The following is a 25,996-nucleotide window of genomic DNA, read 5'->3' as shown; positions in this document are numbered from 1 at the left end:
GGTGATGAGAGACTCGCACATAGTATGGAATTTCAGAGGGATTTTGATAGCAGTTCCATTAAAAAAAGCTGCTATCGTCATGAGACTAAGATCTAGAAACACCCCCGAAATGCTTTTTTTGGAATTTTGCTAGCTGAATCTTTTTGATGAAAGTCAATCTTTGACTAGATGTAACTTTGCTACGGAAAGTGCTATGACAAAAAGGTTTTCAGTGTTGGCTTTCTTTACTCAAGGGCTTTAATTTGATAAATAAAATGATGCAGTTTGATGGCAAATTTGAATTCACCTAGCATACCTAACATATGCACATTTGCTATACCATTCAGCAAATTACTTCAGCAGTGTCCGTCCGAGGTATGAATTTTTTTATCTTGATTTTTATCTCTTTTTCTGCCCTTTCTCTGTACAAAAGTATAGGAGCTTTCCCAATTTCAGACTTTTTCAGATTTTTTCAGATTTTTTTATCTATGGTCACTCACACCCCTGAGATGACATACATCAGTGACACAGGTTTCTAAAGTGAGTATTTTACTAACTAGATATACTAATGCAAACTTGCCAAAATAAAACTCTGGAGGCACCTTACGGTAGTATCTACAAGTTGAGAACAAGTCCTCATAAAACGTTCGAAATTTGTACGGTACTACATGTACAACTACATGTAGGTGCCGTGACGTGATGATGATGTGATTCAATTAGCCAATCAGAATCCCACTTCCGTATCCCAGGGGGTCACTCACTACTTGACTTGCTACGCACCTGTGTCCAAGAAAAACGTCTAAAAGGGTACAAATGTACATGTATGTTTTTCACCACACAGCGTCGTCGACGTCTTTTGAAAGGGGTACTTTTTCAGGAGGCATCGCCATTTAGGGGTCCTTTTTCAGCCAAATCCTTAGACGTTTAGGGTTAGTAACATTAGGGCCTATTGTTTGAGTGAGTTTGCACTAATTTGATAAAAATCACCACTTTTTAATTGATTCTCTTGTTACTTTTGTGCATGCATGTTTTCTTCAGTATCTATATGTCTGCAACATCAAAAAGACACCTTGGGTATCAAATTAGCTCATTTACCTGTTTACGCCACTTAGGATATCAATATAGATATTTCTCAGTTGACGCCATTTAGGTTATGGTTTTTGCATGTGCTACGCCATTTAGGGTAGGATTTTGCATGTGTTTCGCAATGTGGGGCGCAATTTGGTTATGTGAAAATTCACCATTTTAAGGGTGCATTTCAGAGGTGTTCGGACGCGGAGTGGATCAACTTCCTAGACTCCTATAAGGATAATGTGGTAAATGTATACATACCAAATTCTCCATTGGACATGGATGGTGTGGATGCATAGGAAAAATAGGACTGGTTAACATAAATTTATTGATTTTTAATCTCTAGGTAAATTGGGTTAAACAAGATGGCTGCCAAGACATTCTGTTTCCAGGAGTACGATGCCGTTGGAGTGGATTTAGACCATACCATATGCAAGTACAAGTTAGATGCAGTTTTCCCTGTAAGTTCCTCATGTAGTCAGATAATATAGTAATGGGCAATTCAGTTGAAATCCACACTCCCCTGTGGAAGATTTTGGTAATATCTTCCACACAGAGAGTATGAATTCAAATGGAATGAACTCATTTAGGCAGTTCTATTTGAATTTCACACACACCCTCTGAGAAAGATTCAACCTGAATCCTCCATAGAGGGAAGGTCAGTTTCAAATAGAGTTGGTTAATGTGCTAATTCCATTTGAAATTCATACTCCCCCTAGTGGAAAATATTACCATGTGCAATCTTCCACAGGGGGGAGTTTGTGTTTTAAATGGAATGGCCCCATATATAGTGTCATTCCCATATCAGCACTTCGCAGCATTTAAGGGGTACTACACCCTGTGGTAAATTTGACTATTTTTGCATTTTCTCAAAAATAATAACACACTGGTAACAAAAGTTATGTATATTATTGGGGCAAGGGATCCAATTACTACACTGAAATTTCAGTAACTCAAGACAAGCGGTTCAGCATATATGATAGGAAATGAGGTACATCCTAGCGGTACCTTATTTCTTATCATAAATAACGAACCGCTTGTCTTGGGTCACTGAAATTCCAGTGTAGTAATTGGATTCCAAGCCCCTATAATACAAATGACTTTTGTTACCAGTGTGTTATTAGTTTTTGAGAAAAATGCAAAAATAGACATGAATTGATCGAGGGGTGTAGTACCCCCTTAAACAATTATTACTAGTAATCAAACACTGGCAACATTTTTACAATTGCTACCAGTGTTCAATCATGGCTGTAGCTCAACTGGTTCCAATTTCAGGCATGAAAATTTTCCATGTTTTCGCGCATTTCCGCTCAAAATTTTTTTTAGCTGATTTCAGCATTTTTTGGTTATTGTTTTCAGTGTTTATCAATCAAATTAACAGAAAATGGTAAAAAAAAACACGGTTTTCAGTGTTTTTTTCAAGACCAGTTTTCATGCCTGTAAAACATTCACCAACATTTATAAGTGCTGATAAGTGGAATGGTGGTGTTTATTAGGCGAGTGGTCAAATTTTCACCACTTATTTGGGTATACTATTAATCAGTATTGACGTATTTATGTTGACATGCGCGCGAAGCGCGCTAAAATTTGTGACTTGGAGGGGCACAAAATCTATTAAATTCTGAATTGGCTAATTTGATGGCTGATTTTGAAAGATTCGCAGCGAGTGATATTTAGTGTCTATGGCGAGTGGAAAAACCCTCACTAGAAATCGAGTTTGGGCGAGCGGTGGCGAGTGAGAGCGATCGCTCGCGAGTGAGAGCGATCGCTCGCCTCAAACGGCAAGGCATGTATACTACAAGATTCTTATTGTGGCCACCTGCACATGCCTGTCGCCAAGGTACCAGGCTGGTACACACAGAGTACCTACATAGTACCAACACTGCTACTGCACAGGATCCACCAGCAGTGGTACTACACTGGTACTATCCCGTGGTACTGCACAATATAGGCTACTACTTGGCGATGGTGTACCTGTGCAGGCGGTCCAATAAGAATCAGGTAGTGTAGATTTTTTGGTGCAGTTAGCACTGACTCAGTACCATCTGCTACCCCTGGATATGGCCCAGCTCAGCCATATGTTTGCTCACCCCCACTTGTTATGTGGCTGTTTCATATGCACTATTTGTGGGCATCACAATCTGAAAAACTGAGCCAGGCTTTAGGTGAAGTGGACATTTTGTCTCGCATAAATTTTCTTGCATTTGCTCTCTTATATGTTACGCAGAATTCAAAATGCAAAAAGTTAACATGCAAGTAGGTTCCATAGGGCACAGAAAACTTAAAATTAGCAAGTTAAAACACTGCCAAAAATGTTTGAAATGTGCAAAAAAGCTGAACAATTTTGTGAGCAATATTTTCTTTGATGCACCACATAATTCATGGTTTAATAATTCCCCTTTTATGATTTAATTCATTACTATGCATTTTATTTTGAATATAATTCTTGTGATATATGTTGCACTTTTTTACAGCTAATATATGAATCTCTAGCTAAAGTACTTGTGAATGATCATGGATACAGCAAAGATCTTCTGGAACCATTTGACAAATACAAAGATTTTCTGTAAGTATAATTTAAATGGTCGGTGACCCAATTAACAGCTAAACAGCCTCATACCCCCACTTTATTACCTTATCAAAATTAAGATTTTGAAGAAAGCGTACATGTATATCGTCACCCTCATAACCTAATTGCCAAAGTCATTTTTTGCAGTTTTAAGAAAAAGGCAAAATACTGGAAAATGACTTAGGCAATTTGGTTATGAGGGTGACATACAGGGTGTATCAAAATTATTGGTACCCATCAATTTTGATGTTTATTGAAAAGCCTGCCTCTTCCAAATACAACATTGGATACTCTTGAAATGTCCAAAATGTATAGTTTATGACTTGTTTGACAATTAATCTACAAATTATTTGGATCTTAAGTTGAATTTTGATGTGTCAGGCTCATCCATTATAAATGAAAACTGATGGGTACCAATCATTTTGATACAGCTTGTATAATGATGGTGTGATGTTGGTTATTGTGTTTGGTGGTGTTGAAATTAAAATAGGCCTGTGTTCCAGGGACTGCTTTTTGAAGAGAGCGAGAGCAATCGCTCTCTCCACTGCTCTCCTGAAATCTGATATAGGAGTATTAGCAGTGGCGTGTGCAAAGGGGGGGGGGTGGGCAGGGGTGGGCATGCCCCCCACTTTTTGGTCATTCGGGAAATGACTGATTTCGTCCGCACCTTACACTCCTAATCAGACTCCATTCGGGGGAACTGAACAACCTGGCTCCCTACTTTCAATGTGTTGCGCATGCCACTGAGTATTAGTTGACCATTCTCTCCCTACATTTTGTCAAAAATTGTTTTCACCTATCGCTGTGGTAATTAATTGTGTTACATCACTACTTCTACTGTAAATGGTCAAGGGTTAAGTGGCTACAATTTAAACTTTATCATTCAAACAGATTCTTGTGTAATAAATCTTTACAATAAAGTTACGGTACCTATCTTTTGATACTTTATCTTCCTCCTCAAGCACCAAAGGTCTAGTTCTGGATGTCGTCAACGGTAATTTCATCAAGCTTTCCGGTGATGGTATAGTGTTACGAGCTACCCATGGGACAACACCTCTGACAGAAGATGAAATTACCACATACTATGGGACAGAGAGACAGTGGCAACACTTTGCAGCGTTGAAAGAAAATTTGAAACAAACAGGTAAAAAATCATCATTGGGCAGGAAAAACCTCCTACATGTATGTGTCATTGGCCCCTGAACATGTTTATAGCAAAACCTCCTATGTAACCTGTTGGCAGTTTTGTGTTACACATGTTCAGGGGCCACAAGCACATAGGTTTTTTTCTGCCCAACAACAAAATAAATTTTGAATTTATACAGTGCATTTTTCCAGTGGTATCAATGTGCTGTAATTTTGCTGCCACTGGTGAATCATCAGAATCAGATCGCATCAACTAGGTCAGTTGCAGCCGTAACATCCACCAATTATCTGCGCAGCTCCCCCAAATTCCATTTGGTAAAGGATGTTTTTGATAAACAAACAAGTAATCACCGATTTTGAGATCCAGGAGAAAACCTGCAATAGCGAGCATGGATCGGGATAAACCAAGTACACATACAGTCCTTGGGCATAGTCCGGGCTTGAACCCAAGTGCCCATCTCTTTCATTGACGATTGGGCCACACTCCTCCATGTAATGTTGCTATAGGAGGATTGGCATCACTACACCTCCTCCACAGCGAGTCTGTTACCGTCTTAGTATTTAAGAATGCTGGTACCCATTTATACACCTGGGTGGAGAGGAGTAATCGAGATAAAGTGCTTAAAATACTTTTGAGATGCATTAGTGTGAAGTGGCCTAGGTTAAGCTCTCTTTGGACTATATAAAATAATAGCAATAATTGTGCTGGCCAGAAAGACTTATCTTGGTGAAAACCATGTGACGTTTGATTGGGTTAAAGTTTTGTGATTGGAAGAATTTGATACTTCAAACTCATTAAAATGACTTTAGCATTTTCTGAGCATTTATTTCCAAAAATTGGCCAAATATTAAAATTTGACATTTATTACCTGTTAGTTCCAACTAAAGGATGTGAATTGGGCTATGTTTCATTTGGCAAAACACAATAATATTTTTTTAATTCCTGAAAATTAGTGCGTATTTTTCTGGAATCGGGAGTAGTGAAATGAGTCACTTGGCAAAAATTTATTTTGGCCTATGACCAAAGGTTCTGTTCTGGGACTGAACGCTAAACTTAGGGTTCGCTAGTCCAAATAAAAAAGGGGTTCGCTAGTCAGAGAAGTAAGAAGGGGTTGCTACAGTCTGACAATTAGGGTTAGAATAGTAGCGTAGCTAGTGTGGGGGTGTGTAGGGGTGTGTGTGTGTGTGGGGGGGGGGGGGTCAGAGTGCAAAAAGAAATGTGCCCCTCTGACAAAAAATGAAAGAAAATATTGGGAAGGCAACGGAAAAGAAAAGGGGCAAGGAGCCTGTTTTCCACCAAAATAGTGTAAAGTACCAAATTTTTGCCTGCTATAGACGCACATTCTTGCAATAAAGCCGTTTTTTGAAGATCAAAGACTTTACATTCTACATTCTCTCTAAAAAAACCAGCATGTATATCACACTGTTAAATGTGGGTCAAAGTGATGCAACTGGGATTTTTCTTTTGTCTTTTCCCTAAAATTATTTATTCCCCCCCCCACCAGGAAAGCTGGCTATGCCCCTGGGTTAGGGTACCAGTGAACTTTTAGACTAGTAAACCTTAGGACCAATGGAAAAATATGGAAAAAAAAAGTAAAGCACAAATATGATAACATTATTTAAAGTATGCAGGCAGGAAGTTGAGACAAACTGTTTTCCCATATCAGACTGGCGTGAAAGTGAAAGATTGGGAAGGATGTCAAGGAAACAGAAACCGACTGACAATATGATCTACACAACACAAATAGGTTCTACCTTCAAAATTCCCCATTTCCGTAAAATACGCACTTTTCCTTTTCGTATTTATTGAGCATTAAGTTAAATTTAAACAAGGCCTACTAAAAATAAAATTTTGTTTCCGGTAATATGCTCTGAAAATATTGGGATGGAAGGAAGGGAAAAAATTATTTTATTGTAAAATTTTATATGCACATACTGAAATTTCAACCCGATTTTATACTTGAAAAAACGGTTTATTACTCGGGTCTCACAAAAGCTCTTACTTCACGAGTACTGACCAAAACCAGGCTTGTATTATTATCCCTGACACGCATCATACTACACAATTCAGGCAAAAACCTGTTTTTGCCAGCAAAGTGGCAAAAACCTATTTTGGCCAGTTTTTGCCTAGTTTAAACCAGCAAAACTGGCAAAAACTCAAATATAGTCCCTCGAATCATTCAACGTATTTTTTCAAATTTAAAAGTTTCGAATTTGATATACATGCCACATTTCGGTTAAATGAAATGAAAACGCATGCCTTTAATTTCTTTAATATGTTACTTATAATTAACAAATCTAGCTTTGTTACACTTAGGAAATTATTTTTGTAACTTAATAATTTGTTTTGAGATGAAAAAACTGAACTATAAATGACTTTTTTAGTTTTTGCCATTTTTGCCGTCAAAAACTGGCAAAAATTGTTTTTGCAAAACCCTGCGAACCCTGCTACACATTACACAAACACACGTATTACAGAGCTTGCAATTTCCAAATGTACGTATCATACGCCTGTATATCTATTCAAAATCGCTCTCATGTGTCAGGATTTTGTAAGCAAGTATTTATCAAGTTTAAGTCGTGGGGAAAAATAAAATAAATGTGATTTCCAACAATTTCATACCAGAATTTCTACACGCACGACTATTTAAAAATTTTATTTTTTCCCCAAGTGGCATTAATTTTTTTTTTGCGGCACCAAAAAACAGGGACGGGTGTGTTACCAGAAACATGAATTTATTTTATTTTGGCCCAATGAGTTTTGTGGGAAGTTTATTCAGTGGGCTATTCCAGTTGAAATCCATACACCCCCTATGGAACATATGATTTTAATCTCCCACACAGGGGGTTATATTTCAAATGACATAAAACATTCAGGTAACCCCATTTGAAATTCACACCCCCTGTGTGGAAGATTAAGGTCATGTATCTTCCATAGGGGGAACATGGTTTTCAAATTGAATAGCCAGGTAGGGACGGGATAAGGAAATAATAAAAACTGAAAGAGAAAGTGACATTAATCATATCTTTTATCAGTTTAATGTTCCATGAACCAGGGGCTTTTCAACATGGTTGTATCGTAGCTTTTCTTGACACTAGTCAATTGGCCTAATAGTTTAATAAATAAATTAGTAGCATGTACTCTGTATATTACTAGTTCAGCACATTGATAACTCACAATTATATAAAAATAGTGGCAAAACACAAAACACAAAAATGTGTTTAAAATGTTATAAACATGTTTGAGTTTTGGTCAAAATGGTATTAATAACATTTAAATTAAAAAACATTTTTAAAATGTTTGAAAAAACACTATGTACAACAACATTGAATAGATTCATAGGTTTGTTGGTTAAAATAAATATTTCCATTTTGCTTGACAAAACCAAGTGAATTTTTTACTCACTGCAATATTTTGTCCTTCACATCAGAGGACTGCCTTTTCCAGTCTCGACTGGAAAAGAGACTAAGAAGTACTGGAAACCAGTTTTTTGGAAAGTGGGTCAGTTGACCATGTCAGTCATACTTGATGAAGTCCTCCGATGTGAAGGACGAAATATTGTAGTGAGCAAAAAATTCACTTGGTTTTGTCAAACAAAATGGAAATATTTACTATGTGCAAAATTTCTTTAAATGTCAAATTGTTACAATTGTTATTTATTTGTAACATATCAACATTTATAACAGCACACAATAGAATATTATCCACCCACAGAAAAGTTACCCAACTCTGATGGTATGTGTGGGCGCTAATTCCCTCTCCACACTGGTGTTAACCGCACATGGCAAGTTCCAAATTTTCTTTAAAAATTCAAAATCTCAGGATTGTACATTTTCATGATCATATTTCAGGCCAGCATGAAAATGCATTAAAATGAGTACAAACAATCCCAGTATTTATATTTAATAAATATTTGGCCACATTTTATCAATATGATAAAATATTAATACAGTAAACATGGTATAACAATAAGAACTATTCTATAGTAAATCAGTTATATACCAAGTAACTGATGAGACATAATAAGCAGGGATATTAATCATCTTCCTGAATAGCCAGCGTCACATCAGAGGATCCCAATTACTACCAGGGTTCACAGTTTGCTCTCAAATAACCGGGTCCACTTTTTTTATGCTGGACCCATTCAGATCCCATTTAGTTGAAATTTGCGGGTCCCAAATTGATTTTTGTGGGTCCAAATTGTACTTATGTACGAAACTTCAGAAACACCCGGAAATGTATTTTCAGTACTGGCACAAACGATAAATATTAAAGTATGCTGAATTTGGCACCCAAAACTTACCAAAGTCGAGTCAAATTACTGGGTAAGGGACGACTTGCCGCGATGATCGGCCGACTTTCTCATAAAGAACTACAATTACTACCTAATAACATGCACTACTTTAATCATCTAATTATTTGGTTATTTTGTTATATTTGCTCGGTTGAAATATACAACTACCGCCAAAACGTGTTTTCGCGATCTCACCAGGAATTGACCCTGTTTTGTTGACATTTTATTGTAACATAATATTTAATTTGCACGATCCGAAAAAAAAAATCGCAAGTCAACCTCTTCCACAGTTCCCCTTGTATTGCTGATAAAATATCTGTGCATGAAATAGCGATGAGGTGTGTATCATGTTGCAGCAATTTTTGTAATTGTATGTAATTTATGAATGAATAGTGAGCCGATTGAGCTGGGTTATCGCACAATGGCGATCTATGATGATATTTTTTTTTTCTTGGATGGGATTTTTTCCGGGTCCAAGCACAGCCTGCTGGACCCATTCAGGTTCATAATCTTACTTTTTCCGGGTCCAGTGAGTTCAAAAAGCGTCCCGGACGCGAAAACGCGATAAACTGTGAACCCTGATTACTACACTGAAATTTCAGTGACTCAAGACAAGTGGTTCAGTATATATGATCGGAAATGAGGTACATCCAATCGGTACCTTAATTATTTCTTATCATAAATAACGAACCACTTGTCTTGAATCACTGAAATTCCAGTATAGTAATTGGATTCCTTGCCCCTATTATATACATAACTTTTGTTACCACTGTGTTATTAGCAGAAAAATGCAAAAATAGACACAAATTTATCGAGGGGTGTAGTACCCCCTTAAACAAATTAATCTGCAAGAAATGTTTTGTACATAAACATTATGCAGGCAGAGATTTCCAGTGGTATAAAAATCTCACCTTTTTTTTTTGAAGTGGGGGATGAGGCTGTGGATCACGAAATGCCCTTTAATGTGGTACTACACCCTTGATAAATTTGTGACTATTTTTTGCATTTTCTCAAAAATAATAACACACTGGTAACCAAAGTTATGTATATAATAGGGGCAAGGAATCCAGTTGCCACATTAGAATTTCAGTGACTCAAGACAAGCAGTACATTATTTATGATAAGAAAAGAGGTACTGCTATAGAATGTACCTCATTTCTTAACATTAAATGAACCATTGGTCTTGAATCACTGAAATTTCAGTGAAGTAACTGGATTCCTTACCCCTATAATATACATAACTTTTGTTACCAGTGTGTAGTTATTTTTTGAGAAAAATACAAAATTAGTTACAAAATTTATCAGGGGGTTTAGTACCACCTTTTAATGCTTAAGTAAAATTCCTTTGCCATCGGAAAATCCCACTGCTTGCTCATGGCGCATATCCCATAGCGGCCATTGTGGATATACAAGTGAGGAAAAACATAATACTACAATTACTTCATAAACATTTCAAATAATTGTTCCTAATTCATCATAAATACTTTATAAATTCACCTTTACTGCACATGGCCTCTCATGCCATGGGGGCCATCTTGGATGGGCAAAGAAAGGAATATTCCCATTTACGGGTCTGGTGCACTGCAGGAAGTGCTAAACATCTGATGAACCATTGAATCGTTGTTCTGCCAAGTTAGAGTATATAATATCTCTACTGCTTTTTTGCTCAGGAACTATAAAATGATGATCTGGAATGATTTCCAAATATGATGCAAGTCTTGGCGATGACATGGTCATGTATCCTGGACTTGATGGATGTTCCATAATGTTTAAGTCATCCACATCCTCATCAACTCCTGTACGGCTGTTATTATCCGAGTGCAAGTATGTGTGACGGATTCCATGTGGCATATCATATGTTTCTCCATAGGATCTTGAAGTGTTGGATTGGTACGACGACTCCATCTCCTCCTCAACAGGTGGTAATTGAGTCATAGGACGTAGGAACACGACCACAGGACCACTGTCTGTGCTCTGATTGCTGCACACTGAGCTGCGTACAGCGCTGAAGCTGGTGCATTTTTTGTGAAACCAAAAGTCGTCTTTTGTGACATGTTGTCTTTTGCTTCGATAATTTTGTATCATTTTAGTAATCTTGATGGCAATTATTATGACTAGAATCGCTACCACACTTGATAAGCCTATCTTAAGGCCAAAATATAATCCATCATTTGTTTCTGTATTATCGTTACCTGATGACGTTGTCATCATTGTATCATCGTCAGCTTCCTGAGTAGTCGTATCAGTGGTATCACTCTCGGCCTGTGTAGCCATAACGATCGTCGTATAGATTTCAGTCACTGAGTTTGTTATAGTAATATTCATAATCTCATCGTAGTATTGAACAGAAGCTGACGAAGTGCTATCCATTATATCGGTAGATGGCTCGGTAGATGCCAACAACAAGGGGCCAACGTGACAGTGTCGTATCCATGGCGATTGCAGCAGAGGAGGGACATGCCAACGTAAAGTGCAGTCGACAGTCTTACCAATCAGATTATCCGATACAGTCACATGAACTTTTTTATGAGTGTTATCCACACGACTAGTTTCAAAATTTCCATCCCAAAATAAATAGGGGTCCGGCCTTGAAAAACCAGCTTCACAACTGAAAGTGAATTCCTGTCCAATATCAACGTGTAAAGTTCCAGATGGAGTACATATAGGATGATGATCTGTAGGTGGTATATAGACTTCTAATTTGGCGCTCTCAGAACAATGGAGTGGTTTACAGAGTTGTCCTTCCACCACACAGCATCTATAACTCGCATCATTCTCTGGTTTTATGTTCTGAATGAGGAGATCAAACGCATCTGGCGCTCTGTCAGTTATGGTTAAAATACTGATGTCGGTGGCTACCGTGCGGCCGCCGTAAAAAGTCAAGCACGTCTTATGTCGTAACCAAGCTACACTATGATTACCGATGTCGGGAATTGTGCAGTTAAATCGAGCTGTTTGATCGGGTAGGACTGCAACTTTGAGTGGCTCAATTGATGGTGTTTGGTTACTTTCTTCCGATATACAGAAGTAGATTTGAGGCAGCAGTGAAATTGTAATACCAATGATGAATGGTAGATGAACAATGTGGAGAACTTGCAGAGATATGATATCATAGCACATGACGCTTGTCTGGATAGAGGTTACATTGTTGGTATACTTTGATAAATGACAGTAGTTTCAAAGCTTTGGAAACTCAAAACCACATTTCCTTGTTGGATACTTATAATGATACGATGCTAGTCTCTGTGCAGCCACTCACATCTCAATCATAAATCTGTTTTGATCAGTTTTCTTGCGACAAAGGTTAAGTATATTGTGAAATAATAATATTGACATTATTCACTGTTAATTGTAAGAATAGTTTACACCCAGCTTATGCTTCATTTCTGGTTTCATAGCATACAAAGCACAAGGCTATCGTATTTCCTTATCAGAACTGAATGTTTTGCTAAGTCTTTCTATATACATTCTACTTTTTATTGTCAAATAAAATACCGAATGTCATGTGGAGTATGTTTAATTTTACATCAAATACAGTTGCACTGACATGAACTTTTCTTTTCTCATGTTAAAAGATTCAACTTTCATTGAAAGCTAGGCGTTAACCCTCAGGCCTATTTTGGCGAGGAGAAAGGAAGAAAGAAAGAAAGAAGAAGAATAGAAAACTTTTTTCTCGCATCGGTCGCATGCGGTTTCCAGGGACCCCTCGGGGGCCAGACACATGCACGGCCATACCTTTCCGTGCCCATATGACTATTTGCGTGATGACACAATCACATCACGTGGGATACCCACGCTTACAGATGCTGTTTGAATTGAGGTTTTGTGATGTTTAGTTTGGTTAGGGTTAACAAACTGGAAAAAATAACTCTGGGGGTTTACATTTAGAAATAATATTTTTAGGATACATTTTGTCTTGACACGTTTTTCAATTGGTTAAAGAGCTTTTTCTTTCAAAACTTCTGAAAGTGCTCATTTTTTTAATGCCCCAAAAGAAGGGAATTAACAAGTTTATATACCCCTGCATTTTGTCTCATTAATTTTGATTACCCCTTCTTCATTCTAACGGAAAGGGTTTGTGGCAAACTTCTTGCTGTATAGATGAGTTGACTTCTGATGTCAATGCCTGGCAGTATGCGCACGCATCATCACAATATCCATTGTTTTTTGCCTGGCAGTATGCGCGCGCATCATATTTTGTTCAGGGCTCGGGTTTTAAAAGTCAAGTCATTTTGTTCATATTATGAAGATCAGTTAGATCACTGTGTTGTTCCTACAACCATGGCCAAAATGTGTTGGGACACTTATGGAAAACGTACACTATAGTATGACCTTATTTCCGTTATTATTAACGTGATAAAGTGGAGGTTTCTTTGGTGTCAAGCCTAAACACTTTCCTAACACCCCAACCCTCCCCTTCCCCACCAATCAATGTTGGGTGCCACAAGGCTCGTGTGACCAAAAAAAGTCGAATTCAACATTGATCGGGGGAGTGGGGGGCTTATTTACATTACCCTATCAAACCGTCCCAACACTTATGGCCAGCATTGTCTCTAAGGTACAAAAATCAAATTTTAAAATGTGTGTTTTGGCCCATATCTCCTCAACCATAGCTTGGATTTTCATCAAATTTTACATGAAAACGGAGAAACTATTTATCTTTTCACTTATATAAAAATTATTGCATTTTCCTCATGTGATTTAGGGATACGGTCACGTTCTATGCTCCTTTTCTTGTGTCTTATTGTGCGTTCTGAACATTATTAGCCTATGCCAACTACGATTTTATGTAAAATGACGCTTTTATTTTGAAAGAGTAGTGATTTAATGGCCAGAAATACATGATATTTGTTGACAGGAATTGATTGAAGTCTTTTAAAAGAGTGATTTTAAAAAAAAAATACTTAAAATTTAAAAAAAAAAGCTAATTTTAGAAAAAACAACAACAAACTTTAATCATTTTCATCGTTTGCATCAAAAACGTATGTGGTATTTGCAACGAGTATATCGTGTAAATATAATCATAGTCGGCAGGAGTACATGTAGGCTTAAATTACATTTTATGACTGAAATTTATTAAAGCGCTTTCAAAGAAACTTATAGTAAGTATAGAAAGTAAAATATAGGTAGACATACAGAAAAAAAAAGAAATAGGACATTGGCAAAAATTAATAGAGCAGCGAAATATAATATGATGAAGGATATTGTAAAATAATAACAAAAAAGAAAAGAAAAAGAAATCTAAATAAATTCAGGGGCTCGAACCCGTGTCCACTGCGCCTGTGGCAGATGCCGTATCCATGGCGCCACAGAGCTGTGTAACTTCAACAGACTTAAACTATAATATAATGCTATTCAACATGCATGTATAAATATCGCTCTACACGATATACAGTCCAAAAAAATACATTTTTACGGCATTTGTTTCATTAACTGCATATTTATCATATAGCAGGTGTTGGCTGACATTGTGCTCCACATTTAGTTCAGTTTTGTCCGGGATAATGATACGGACAAAATCGGACGGTATACACGCCTTTAAAGAGTAAAGAATTTTAATATAATATTACTTTCTTTTTTCTTTTTACAAACGTATATCGCTCGCTTTTTGTCCCAAAATCATTTTACCCGCCCAAAACTGAAATATATGTGGAGCACAAATGTCAGCCAACACCTGCTATATGATAAATATTCAGTTAATGAAACAAATGCCGTAAAAGTGCGCGTATTTGTTTGACTGTTTATCGTCCGTAGAGCGTATATTTATATACATGCATCTTGTATAGCATTATATTACAGTTTAAGCCTGTTAAAGTAATACAGCTCTGTGGTGCAATGGATACGGCATCTGCCACAGGCACAGTGGACACGGGTTCGAGCCCTGAATTTATTTATATATCTTTTTCTTTTCTTTTTTGTTATTATTTTACAATATCCTTCATCATATTATATTCGTCGTTCTATTAATTTTTGCCAATGTCCGTCCTTCTTTTTTTTTGTATTTGTTGCTTCATTTTTGGTAAACTGCGGTAAATTGGGAAAACAAGTGTGCATGGGTTCGATTCCTTTATTTGTTTTTTGATCACGAGATGTTGTGATAACTTTTATTTTCTTCTATAGCTGTAATGTAACATTTTAATTGGTGGAAACAATAATTTTCCATTTTAAAACCCAAGTTTTTGACAGTTAAAGTGACGAATAGTGAACTTAGACAGGGCCAAAATATCGTTTTAAGACATTTTAAGTGACCAGTCCCTAAATGTCAAATGTAGCCATCCAAAATTTTTTTGGTAAAGCCACATGATAAGATCTCTAACTGCTCCAAATTTGGTGTCAATATCATATTTACTTTTTTGAGTTATAAGCAAAAAACTGAAATTAGATGATTTTTTTTTTTTTTTTCAAATAAAACCATGGCCAAAATGTGTTGGGACACTTATGGAAAACGTACACTATAGTATGACCTTATTTCCGTTATTATTAACGTGATAAAGTGGAGGTTTCTTTGGTGTCAAGCCTAAACACTTTCCTAACACCCCAACCCTCCCCTTCCCCACCAATCAATGTTGGGTGCCACAAGGCTCGTGTGACCAAAAAAGTCGAATTCAACATTGATCGGGGAGTGGGGGCTTATTTACATTACCCTATCAAACCGTCCCAACACTTATGGCCAGCATTGTCTCTAAGGTACAAAAATCAAATTTTAAAATGTGTGTTTTGGCCCATATCTCCTCAACCATAGCTTGGATTTTCATCAAATTTTACATGAAAACGGAGAAACTATTTATCTTTTCACTTATATAAAAATTATTGCATTTTCCTCATGTGATTTAGGATACGGTCACGTTTTTATACGCAATATCATGTATTTTACAGTGCGTTCTGAACATTATTAGCCTATGCCAACTACGTATTTTATGTAAAATGACGCTTTTATTTTGAAAGAGTAGTGATTTAATGGCCAGAAATACATGATATTTGTTGACAGGAATTGATTGAAGTCTTTTAAAAGAGTGATTTTGGGAAAAAAATACTTAAAATTTAAAGAAAAAGCTAATTTTTAGAAAAAACAACAACAAACTTTAATCATTTTCATCGCTTGCATCAAAAACGTATGTGGTATTTGCAACGAGTATATCGTGTAAATATAATCATAGTCGGCAGGAGTAGGCTTAAATTACATTTTATGACTGAAATTTATTAAAGCGCTTTCAAAGAAACTTATAGTTATAAAATAAGTATAGAAAGTAAAAAATATAGAGCAGCGAATATAATATGATGAAGGATATTGTAAAATAATAACAAAAAGAAAAGAAAAGAAATCTAAATAAATTCAGGGGAACTCGACCCGTGTCCACTGCCTGTGGCATGCCGTATCCATGGCGCCACAGAGCTGTAATAACAGACTTAAACTATAATATAATGATGTATATGCATGTATATATATCGCTCTACACACGATATACAGTCCAAAAATACATTTTACGGCATTTGTTTCATTAACTGAATTTTAGGCTGTTGGCTGACATTGTGCTCACATTTAGTTCAGTTTTTGTCCGGGATAATGACTACGGGACAAAATCGGACGGTATACACGCCTTTAAAGAGTAAAGAATTTTAATATAATATTACTTTCTTTTTTTTTTACAAACGTATATCGCTCTGCTTTTGTCCCAAAATCATTTTACCCCGCCCAAAACTGAAATTTGTTTCATTAACTGAATATATATGTGGAGCACAAATGTCAGCCAACACCTGCTATATGATAAATATTCAGTTAATGAAACAAATGCCGTAAAAGTGCGATTTGTTTGACTGTTTATCGTCTTTAGAGCGATATTTATATACATGCATCTTGTATAGCATTATATTACAGTTTAAGCCTGTTAAAGTAATACATCTCTGTGGTGCAATGGATACGGCATCTGCCACAGGCACAGTGGACACGGGTTCGAGCCCTGAATTTATTTATATATCTTTTCTTTTCTTTTTTGTTATTATTTTACAATATCCTTCATCATATTATATTCGCTGCTCTATTAATTTTTGCCAATGTCCGCCCTTCTTTTTTTTTCTGTATTTGTTGCTTCATTTTTGGTAAACTGCGGTAAATTGGGAAAACAAGTGTGCATGGGTTCGATTCCTTTATTTGTTTTTTGATCACGAGATGTTGTGATAACTTTTATTTTCTTCTATAGCTGTAATGTAACATTTTAATTGGTGGAAACAATAATTTTCCATTTTTAAACCCAAGTTTTTGACAGTTAAAGTGACGAATAGTGAACTTAGACAGGGCCAAAATATCGTTTTAAGACATTTTAAGTGACCAGTCCCTAAATGTCAAATGTAGCCATCCAAAATTTTTTGGTAAAGCCACATGATAAGATCTCTAACTGCTCCAAATTTGGTGTCAATATCATATTTACTTTTTTGAGTTATAAGCAAAAAACTGAAATTAGATGATTTTTTTCAACTTTTCAAATACAACCATGGCCAAAATGTGTTGGGACACTTATGGAAAACGTACACTATAGTATGACCTTATTTCCGTTATTATTAACGTGATAAAGTGGAGGTTTCTTTGGTGTCAAGCCTAAACACTTTCCTAACACCCCAACCCTCCCCTTCCCCACCAATCAATGTTGGGTGCCACAAGGCTCGTGTGACCAAAAAAGTCGAATTCAACATTGATCGGGGGAGTGGGGGGCTTATTTACATTACCCTATCAAACCGTCCCAACACTTATGGCCATCATTGTCTCTAAGGTACAAAAAATCAAATTTTAAAATGTGTGTTTTGGCCCATATCTCCTCAACCATAGCTTGATTTTCATCAAATTTTACATGAAAACGGAGAAACTATTTATCTTTTCACTTATATAAAAATTATTGCATTTTCCTCATGTGATTTAGGGATACGGTCACGTTTTATACGCAATATCATGTATTTTACAGTGCGTTCTGAACATTATTAGCCTATGCCAACTACGTATTTTGCGTAAAATGACGTTTTATTTTGAAAGAGTAGTGATTTAATGGCCAGAAATACATGATATTTGTTGACAGGAATTGATTGAAGTCTTTTAAAAGAGTGATTTTGGGAAAAAATACGTAAAATTTAAAAAAAAAAGCTAATTTTTAGAAAAAACAACAACAAACTTTAATCATTTTCATCGTTTGCATCAAAAAGCGTATGTGGTATTTGCAACGCAGTATATCGTGTAAATATAATCATAGTCGGCAGGAGTAGGCTTAAATTACATTTTATGACTGAAATTTATTAAAGCGCTTTCAAAGAAACTTATAGTAAGTATAGAAAGTAAAATATAGGTAGACATACAGAAAAAAAGAAGGACGGACATTGGCAAAAATTAATAGAACGACAAATATAATATGATGAAGGATATTGTAAAATAATAACAAAAAAAAGAAAAAGAAATCTAAATAAATTCAGGGGCTCGAACCCGTGTCCACTCGCCTGTGGCAGATGCCGTATCCATGGCCCACAGAGCTGTGTAACTTCAACAGACTTAAACTATAATATAATGCTATTCAACATGCATGTATATAAATATCGCTCTACACACGATATACAGTCCAAAAATACATTTTACATTTGTTTCATTAACTGAATATTTATCATATAGTGTTGGCTGACATTGTGCTCCACATTTAGTTCAGTTTTTGTCCGGATAATGATCTACGGGACAAAATCGACGGTATACACGCCTTTAAAGAGTAAAGAATTTTAATATAATATTACTTTCTTTTTCTTTTTACAAACGTGTATATCGCTCGCTTTTGTCCCAAAATCATTTTACCCGCCCAAAACTGAATATATGTGGAGCACAAATGTCAGCCAACACCTGCTATATGATAAATATTCAGTTAATGAAACAAATGCCGTAAAAGTGCGATTTGTTTGACTGTTTATCGTCTGTAGAGCGATATTTATATACATGCATCTTGTATAGCATTATATTACAGTTTAAGCCTGTTAAAGTAATACAGCTCTGTGGTGCAATGGATACGGCATCTGCCACAGGCACAGTGGACACGGGTTCGAGCCCCTGAATTTATTTAGATTTCTTTTTTCTTTTCTTTTTTGTTATTATTTTACAATATCCTTCATCATATTATATTCGCTGCTCTATTAATTTTTGCCAATGTCCGCCCTTCTTTTTTTCTGTATTTGTTGCTTCATTTTTGGTAAACTGCGGTAAATTGGGAAAACAAGTGTGCATGGGTTCGATTCCTTTATTTGTTTTTTGATCACGAGATGTTGTGATAACTTTTATTTTCTTCTATAGCTGTAATGTAACATTTTAATCTGTGGAAACAATAATTTTCCATTTTAAAACCCAAGTTTTTGACAGTTAAAGTGACGAATAGTGAACTTAGACAGGGCCAAAATATCGTTTTAAGACATTTTAAGTGACCAGTCCCTAAGTCAAATGTAGCCATCCAAAATTTTTTTGGTAAAGCCACATGATAAGATCTCTAACTGCTCCAAATTTGGTGTCAATATCATATTTACTTTTTGAGTTATAAGCAAAAAACTGAAATTAGATGATTTTTTTCAACTTTTCAAATACAACCATGGCCAAAATGTGTTGGGACACTTATGGAAAACGTACACTATAGTATGACCTTATTTCCGTTATTATTAACGTGATAAAGTGGAGGTTTCTTTGGTGTCAAGCCTAAACACTTTCCTAACACCCCAACCCTCCCCTTCCCCACCAATCAATGTTGGGTGCCACAAGGCTCGTGTGACCAAAAAAGTCGAATTCAACATTGATCGGGGAGTGGGGGGCTTATTTACATTACCCTAACAAACCGTACCAACACTTATGGCAAGCATTGTAACAAAAAAAAAAAAAATCAAATTTTAAAATGTGTGTTTTGGCCCATATCTCCTCAACCATAGCTTGGATTTTCATCAAATTTTACATGAAAACGGAGAAACTATTTATCTTTTCACTTATATAAAAATTATTGCATTTTCCTCATGTGATTTAGGGATACGGTCACGCTTTTATACGCAATATCATGTATTTTACAGTGCGTTCTGAACATTATTAGCCTATGCCAACTACGTATTTTGCGTAAAATGACGTTTTATTTTGAAAGAGTAGTGATTCAATGGCCAGAAATACATGATATTTGTTGACAGGAATTGATTGAAGTCTTTTAAAAGAGTGATTTTGGGAAAAAATACTTAAAATTTAAAAAAAAGCTAATTTTTAGAAAAAACAACAACAAACTTTAATCATTTTCATCGTTTGCATCAAAAACGTATGTGGTATTTGCAACAAGTATATCGTGTAAATATAATCATAGTCAGCAGGAGTAGGCTTAAATTACATTTTATGACTGAAATTTATTAAAGCGCTTTCAAAGAAACTTATAGTAAGTATAGAAAGTAAAATATAGGTAGACATACAGAAAAAAAGAAAGAAAGAAAATTAATAGAGCGACGAATATAATATGATGAAGGATATTGTAAAATAATAACAAAAAGAAAAAAAGAAATCTAAATAAATTCAGGAACTCAGAACCCGTGCCACTGCGCCTGTGGCAGATGCCGTATCCATGGGCCCACAGAGCTGTAATTCAACAGACTTAAACTATAATATAATGCTATTCAACATGCATGTATATAAATATACGCTTACACACGATATACAGTCCAAAAATAAATTTTACGGCATTTGTTTCATTAACTGAATATTTATCATATAGCAGGTGTTGGCTGACATTGTGCTCACATTTAGTTCAGTTTTTGTCCGGATAATGATTACGGACAAAATCGGACGGTATACACGCCTTTAAAGAGTAAAGAATTTTAATATAATATTACTTTCTTTTTTCTTTTTACAAACGTATATCGCTCGCTTTTTGTCCCAAAATCATTTTACCCCGCCCAAAACTGAAATATATGTGGAGCACAAATGTCAGCCAACACCTGCTATATGATAAATATTCAGTTAATGAAACAAATGCCGTAAAAGTGCGATTTGTTTGACTGTTTATCGTCAGTAGAGCGTATATTTATATACATGCATCTTGTATAGCATTATATTACAGTTTAAGCCTGTTAAAGTAATACAGCTCTGTGGTGCAATGGATACGGCATCTGCCACAGGTACAGTGGACACGGGTTCGAGCCCCTGAATTTATTTATATATCTTTTTCTTTTCTTTTTTGTTATTATTTTACAATATCCTTCATCATATTATATTCGCTGCTCTATTAATTTTTGCCAATGTCCGCCTTCTTTTTTTCTGTATTTGTTGCTTCATTTTTGGTAAACTGCGGTCAATTGGGAAAACAAGTGTGCATGGGTTCGATTCCTTTATTTGTTTTTTGATCACGAGATGTTGTGATAACTTTTATTTTCTTCTATAGCTGTAATGTAACATTTTAATCGGTGGAAACAATAATTTTCCATTTTAAAACCCAAGTTTTTGACAGTTAAAGTGACGAATAGTGAACTTAGACAGGGCCAAAATATCGTTTTAAGACATTTTAAGTGACCAGTCCCTAAATGTCAAATGTAGCCATCCAAATTTTTTTTTTTTTTTTTAAAGCCACATGATAAGATCTCTAACTGCTCCAAATTTGGTGTCAATATCATATTTACTTTTTGAGTTATAAGCAAAAAAACTGAAATTAGATGATTTTTTTCAACTTTTCAAATACAACCATGGCCAAAATGTGTTGGGACACTTATGGAAAACGTACACTATAGTATGACCTTATTTCCGTTATTATTAACGTGATAAAGTGGAGGTTTCTTTGGTGTCAAGCCTAAACACTTTCCTAACACCCCAACCCTCCCCCTCCCCACCAATCAATGTTGGGTGCCACAAGGCTCGTGTGACCAAAAAAGTCGAATTCAACATTGATCGGGGAGTGGGGGCTTATTTACATTACCCTATCAAACCGTCCCAACACTTATGGCCAGCATTGTCTCTAAGGTACAAAAAATCAAATTTTAAAATGTGTGTTTTGGCCCATATCTCCTCAACCATAGCTTGGATTTTCATCAAATTTTACATGAAAACGGAGAAACTATTTATCTTTTCACTTATATAAAAATTATTGCATTTTCCTCATGTGATTTAGGGATACGGTCACGCTTTTATACGCAATATCATGTATTTTACAGTGCGTTCTGAACATTATTAGCCTATGCCAACTACGATTTTATGTAAAATGACGCTTTTATTTTGAAAGAGTAGTGATTCAATGGCCAGAAATACATGATATTTGTTGACAGGAATTGATTGAAGTCTTTTAAAAGAGTGATTTTGGGAAAAAAATACTTAAAATTTAAAAAAAAAGCTAATTTTTAGAAAAACAACAACAAACTTTAATCATTTTGATCGTTTGCTTTAAAAACATATGTGGTATTTGCAACAAGTATATCGTGTAAATATAATCATAGTCAGCAGGAGTAGGCTTAAATTACATTTTATGACTGAAATTTATTAAAGCGCTTTCAAAGAAACTTATAGTAAGTATAGAAAGTAAAATATAGGTAGACATACAGAAAAAAAAAAAAAGAAAAGAAACTGCTCAGGCTTGACATTGGCACAGAGCTAATAGAGCAACGAATATAATATGATGAAACATGCATGTAAAATAATAACAAATATACAGAAAAGAATTTTTCATCTAAATAAATTCAGGGTTGCTGAACCCGTGTCCACATTTAGTTCAGTTTTTGTCCGGATAATGATTACGGACAAAATCGGCGGTATACACATCTTTAAAGAGTAAAGAATTTTAATATAATATTATTTCTTTTTGCTTTTTACAAACGCTCTATATCGCTCGCTTTTGTCCCAAAATCATTTTACCTTTGTTTCAAAACTGAAATATATGTGGAGCACAAATGTCAGCCAACACCTGCTATTCACTTATAACGGGTGTTGGCTGATAAATATTCAGTTAATGAAACAAATGCCGTAAAAGTGCGATTTGTTTGACTGTTTATCGTCTTAGAGCGTATATTTATATACATGCATCTTGTATAGCATTATATTACAGTTTAAGCCTGTTAAAGTAATACAGCTCTGTGGTGCAATGGATACGGCATCTGCCACAGGCACAGTGGACACGGGTTCGAGCCCCTGAATTTATTTATATATCTTTTTCTTTTCTTTTTGTTATTATTTTACAATATCCTTCATCATATTATATTCGTCGTTCTATTAATTTTTGCCAATGTCCGTCCTTCTTTTTTTTTTTTTTTTTTGCTTCATTTTTGGTAAACTGCGGTAAATTGGGAAAACAAGTGTGCATGGGTTCGATTCCTTTATTTGTTTTTTGATCACGAGATGTTGTGATAACTTTTATTTTCTTCTATAGCTGTAATGTAACATTTTAATCGGTGGAAACAATAATTTTCCATTTTAAAACCCAAGTTTTTGACAGTTAAAGTGACGAATAGTGAACTTAGACAGGGCCAAAATATCGTTTTAAGACATTTTAAGTGACCAGTCCCTAAATGTCAAATGTAGCCATCCAAAAATTTTTGGTAAAGCCACATGATAAGATCTCTAACTGCTCCAAATTTGGTGTCAATATCATATTTACTTTTTGAGTTATAAGCAAAAAACTGAAATTAGATGATTTTTTTTCAACTTTTCAAATACAACCATGGCCAAAATGTGTTGGGACACTTAAGGAAAACGTACACTATAGTATGACCTTATTTCCGTTATTATTAACGTGATAAAGTGGAGGTTTCTTTGGTGTCAAGCCTAAACACTTTCCTAACACCCCAACCCTCCCCTTCCCCACCAATCAATGTTGGGTGCCACAAGGCTCGTGTGACCAAAAAAGTCGAATTCAACATTGATCGGGGAGTGGGGGCTTATTTACATTACCCTATCAAACCGTCCCAACACTTATGGCCAGCATTGTCTCTAAGGTACAAAAAATCAAATTTTAAAATGTGTGTTTTGGCCCATATCTCCTCAACCATAGCTTGGATTTTCATCAAATTTTACATGAAAACGGAGAAACTATTTATCTTTTCACTTATATAAAAATTATTGCATTTTCCTCATGTGATTTAGGGATACGGTCACGTTTTATACGCAATATCATGTATTTTACAGTGCGTTCTGAACATTATTAGCCTATGCCAACTACGTATTTTGCGTAAAATGACGTTTTATTTTGAAAGAGTAGTGATTCAATGGCCAGAAATACATGATATTTGTTGACAGGAATTGATTGAAGTCTTTTAAAAGAGTGATTTTGGGAAAAAAATACTTAAAATTTAAAAAAAAAGCTAATTTTTAGAAAAAACAACAACAAACTTTAATCATTTTCATCGTTTGCATCAAAAACGTATGTGGTATTTGCAACGAGTATATCGTGTAAATATAATCATAGTCAGCAGGAGTAGGCTTAAATTACATTTTATGACTGAAATTTATTAAAGCGCTTTCAAAGAAACTTATAGTAAGTATAGAAAGTAAAATATAGGTAGACATACAGAAAAAAAAAAGAAGGACGGACATTGGCAAAATTAATAGAGCAGTGTAACTTCAACAGAATATAATATGATGAAGGATATGTAAAATAATAACAAAAAAGATAAGAAAAAAATGAATCTAAATAAATTCAGGGAGCTCGAACCCGTGTCCACTGCGCCTGTGGCAGATGCCGTATCCATGTTCAGTTTTTGTCCAGGCTAATGTAACTTCACGGACAAACTATCGATATAATGCTATTCAACATGCTTATAAAATAGCTCTAAACGATATACAGTCCAATAAATATTACATTTCTTTTTTCTTTTACAAACGTGAATATCGCTCTGCTTTTTGTCCCATTTCATTTCACCCCGCCCAAAACTGAAATATATGTGGAGCACAAATGTCAGCCAACACCTGCTATATGATAAATATTCAGTTAATGAAACAAATGCCGTAAAAGTGCGATTTGTTTGACTGTTTATCGTCTCAGAGAGCGATATTTATATACATGCATCTTGTATAGCATTATATTACAGTTTAAGCCTGTTAAAGTAATACAGCTCTGTGGTGCAATGGATACGGCATCTGCCACAGGCACAGTGGACACGGGTTCGAGCCCCTGAATTTATTTATATATCTTTTTTCTTTTCTTTTTTGTTATTATTTTACAATATCCTTCATCATATTATATTCGTCGTTCTATTAATTTTTGCCAATGTCCGTTCTTCTTTTTTTCTGTATTTGTTGCTTCATTTTTGGTAGATTGCGGTAAATTGGGAAAACAAGTGTGCATGGGTTCGATTCCTTTATTTGTTTTTTGATCACGAGATGTTGTGATAACTTTTATTTTCTTCTATAGCTGTAATGTAACATTTTAATCGGTGGAAACAATAATTTTCCATTTTAAAACCCAAGTTTTTGACAGTTAAAGTGACGAATAGTGAACTTAGACAGGGCCAAAATATCGTTTTAAGACATTTTAAGTGACCAGTCCCTAAATGTCAAATGTAGCCATCCAAAATTTTTTTGGTAAAGCCACATGATAAGATCTCTAACTGCTCCAAATTTGGTGTCAATATCATATTTACTTTTTTGAGTTATAAGCAAAAAACTGAAATTAGATGATTTTTTTTCAACTTTTCAAATACAACCATGGCCAAAATGTGTTGGGACACTTATGGAAAACGTACACTATAGTATGACCTTATTTCCGTTATTATTAACGTGATAAAGTGGAGGTTTCTTTGGTGTCAAGCCTAAACACTTTCCTAACACCCCAACCCTCCCCCTTCCCCACCACTCAATGTTGGGTGCCACATGGCTCGTGTGACCAAAAAAGTCGAATTCAACATTGATCGGGGAGTGGGGGCTTATTTACATTACCCTATCAAACCGTCCCAACACTTATGGCCAGCATTGTCTCTAAGGTACAAAAAT

General features: G+C 35.4%; 1 protein-coding gene across 1 annotated transcript in view; it reads left to right on the top strand.

Moving 5' to 3' along the window:
• LOC140172627 (5'-nucleotidase domain-containing protein 1-like) overlaps positions 1-25,996 on the top strand; it is a 49,560-nt gene that overhangs the window by 10,409 nt on the left and 13,155 nt on the right. Inside the window, exons 2-4 of the mRNA XM_072195763.1 lie at positions 1,397-1,511; positions 3,525-3,616; positions 4,582-4,763. Coding sequence (XP_072051864.1) covers positions 1,416-1,511; positions 3,525-3,616; positions 4,582-4,763 — 370 coding nt within the window. The 5' untranslated portion in view covers positions 1,397-1,415. The remainder of the gene's footprint in view (positions 1-1,396; positions 1,512-3,524; positions 3,617-4,581; positions 4,764-25,996) is intronic.

The sequence above is a fragment of the Amphiura filiformis genome, chromosome 16 (genome assembly GCF_039555335.1).
Source record: "Amphiura filiformis chromosome 16, Afil_fr2py, whole genome shotgun sequence".
NCBI classification, from domain to species: Eukaryota; Metazoa; Echinodermata; class Ophiuroidea; order Amphilepidida; family Amphiuridae; genus Amphiura; species Amphiura filiformis.
The sequence above is the reverse complement of the archived record's forward strand: the minus strand, read 5'-3'. Positions and strand labels throughout refer to the sequence as shown.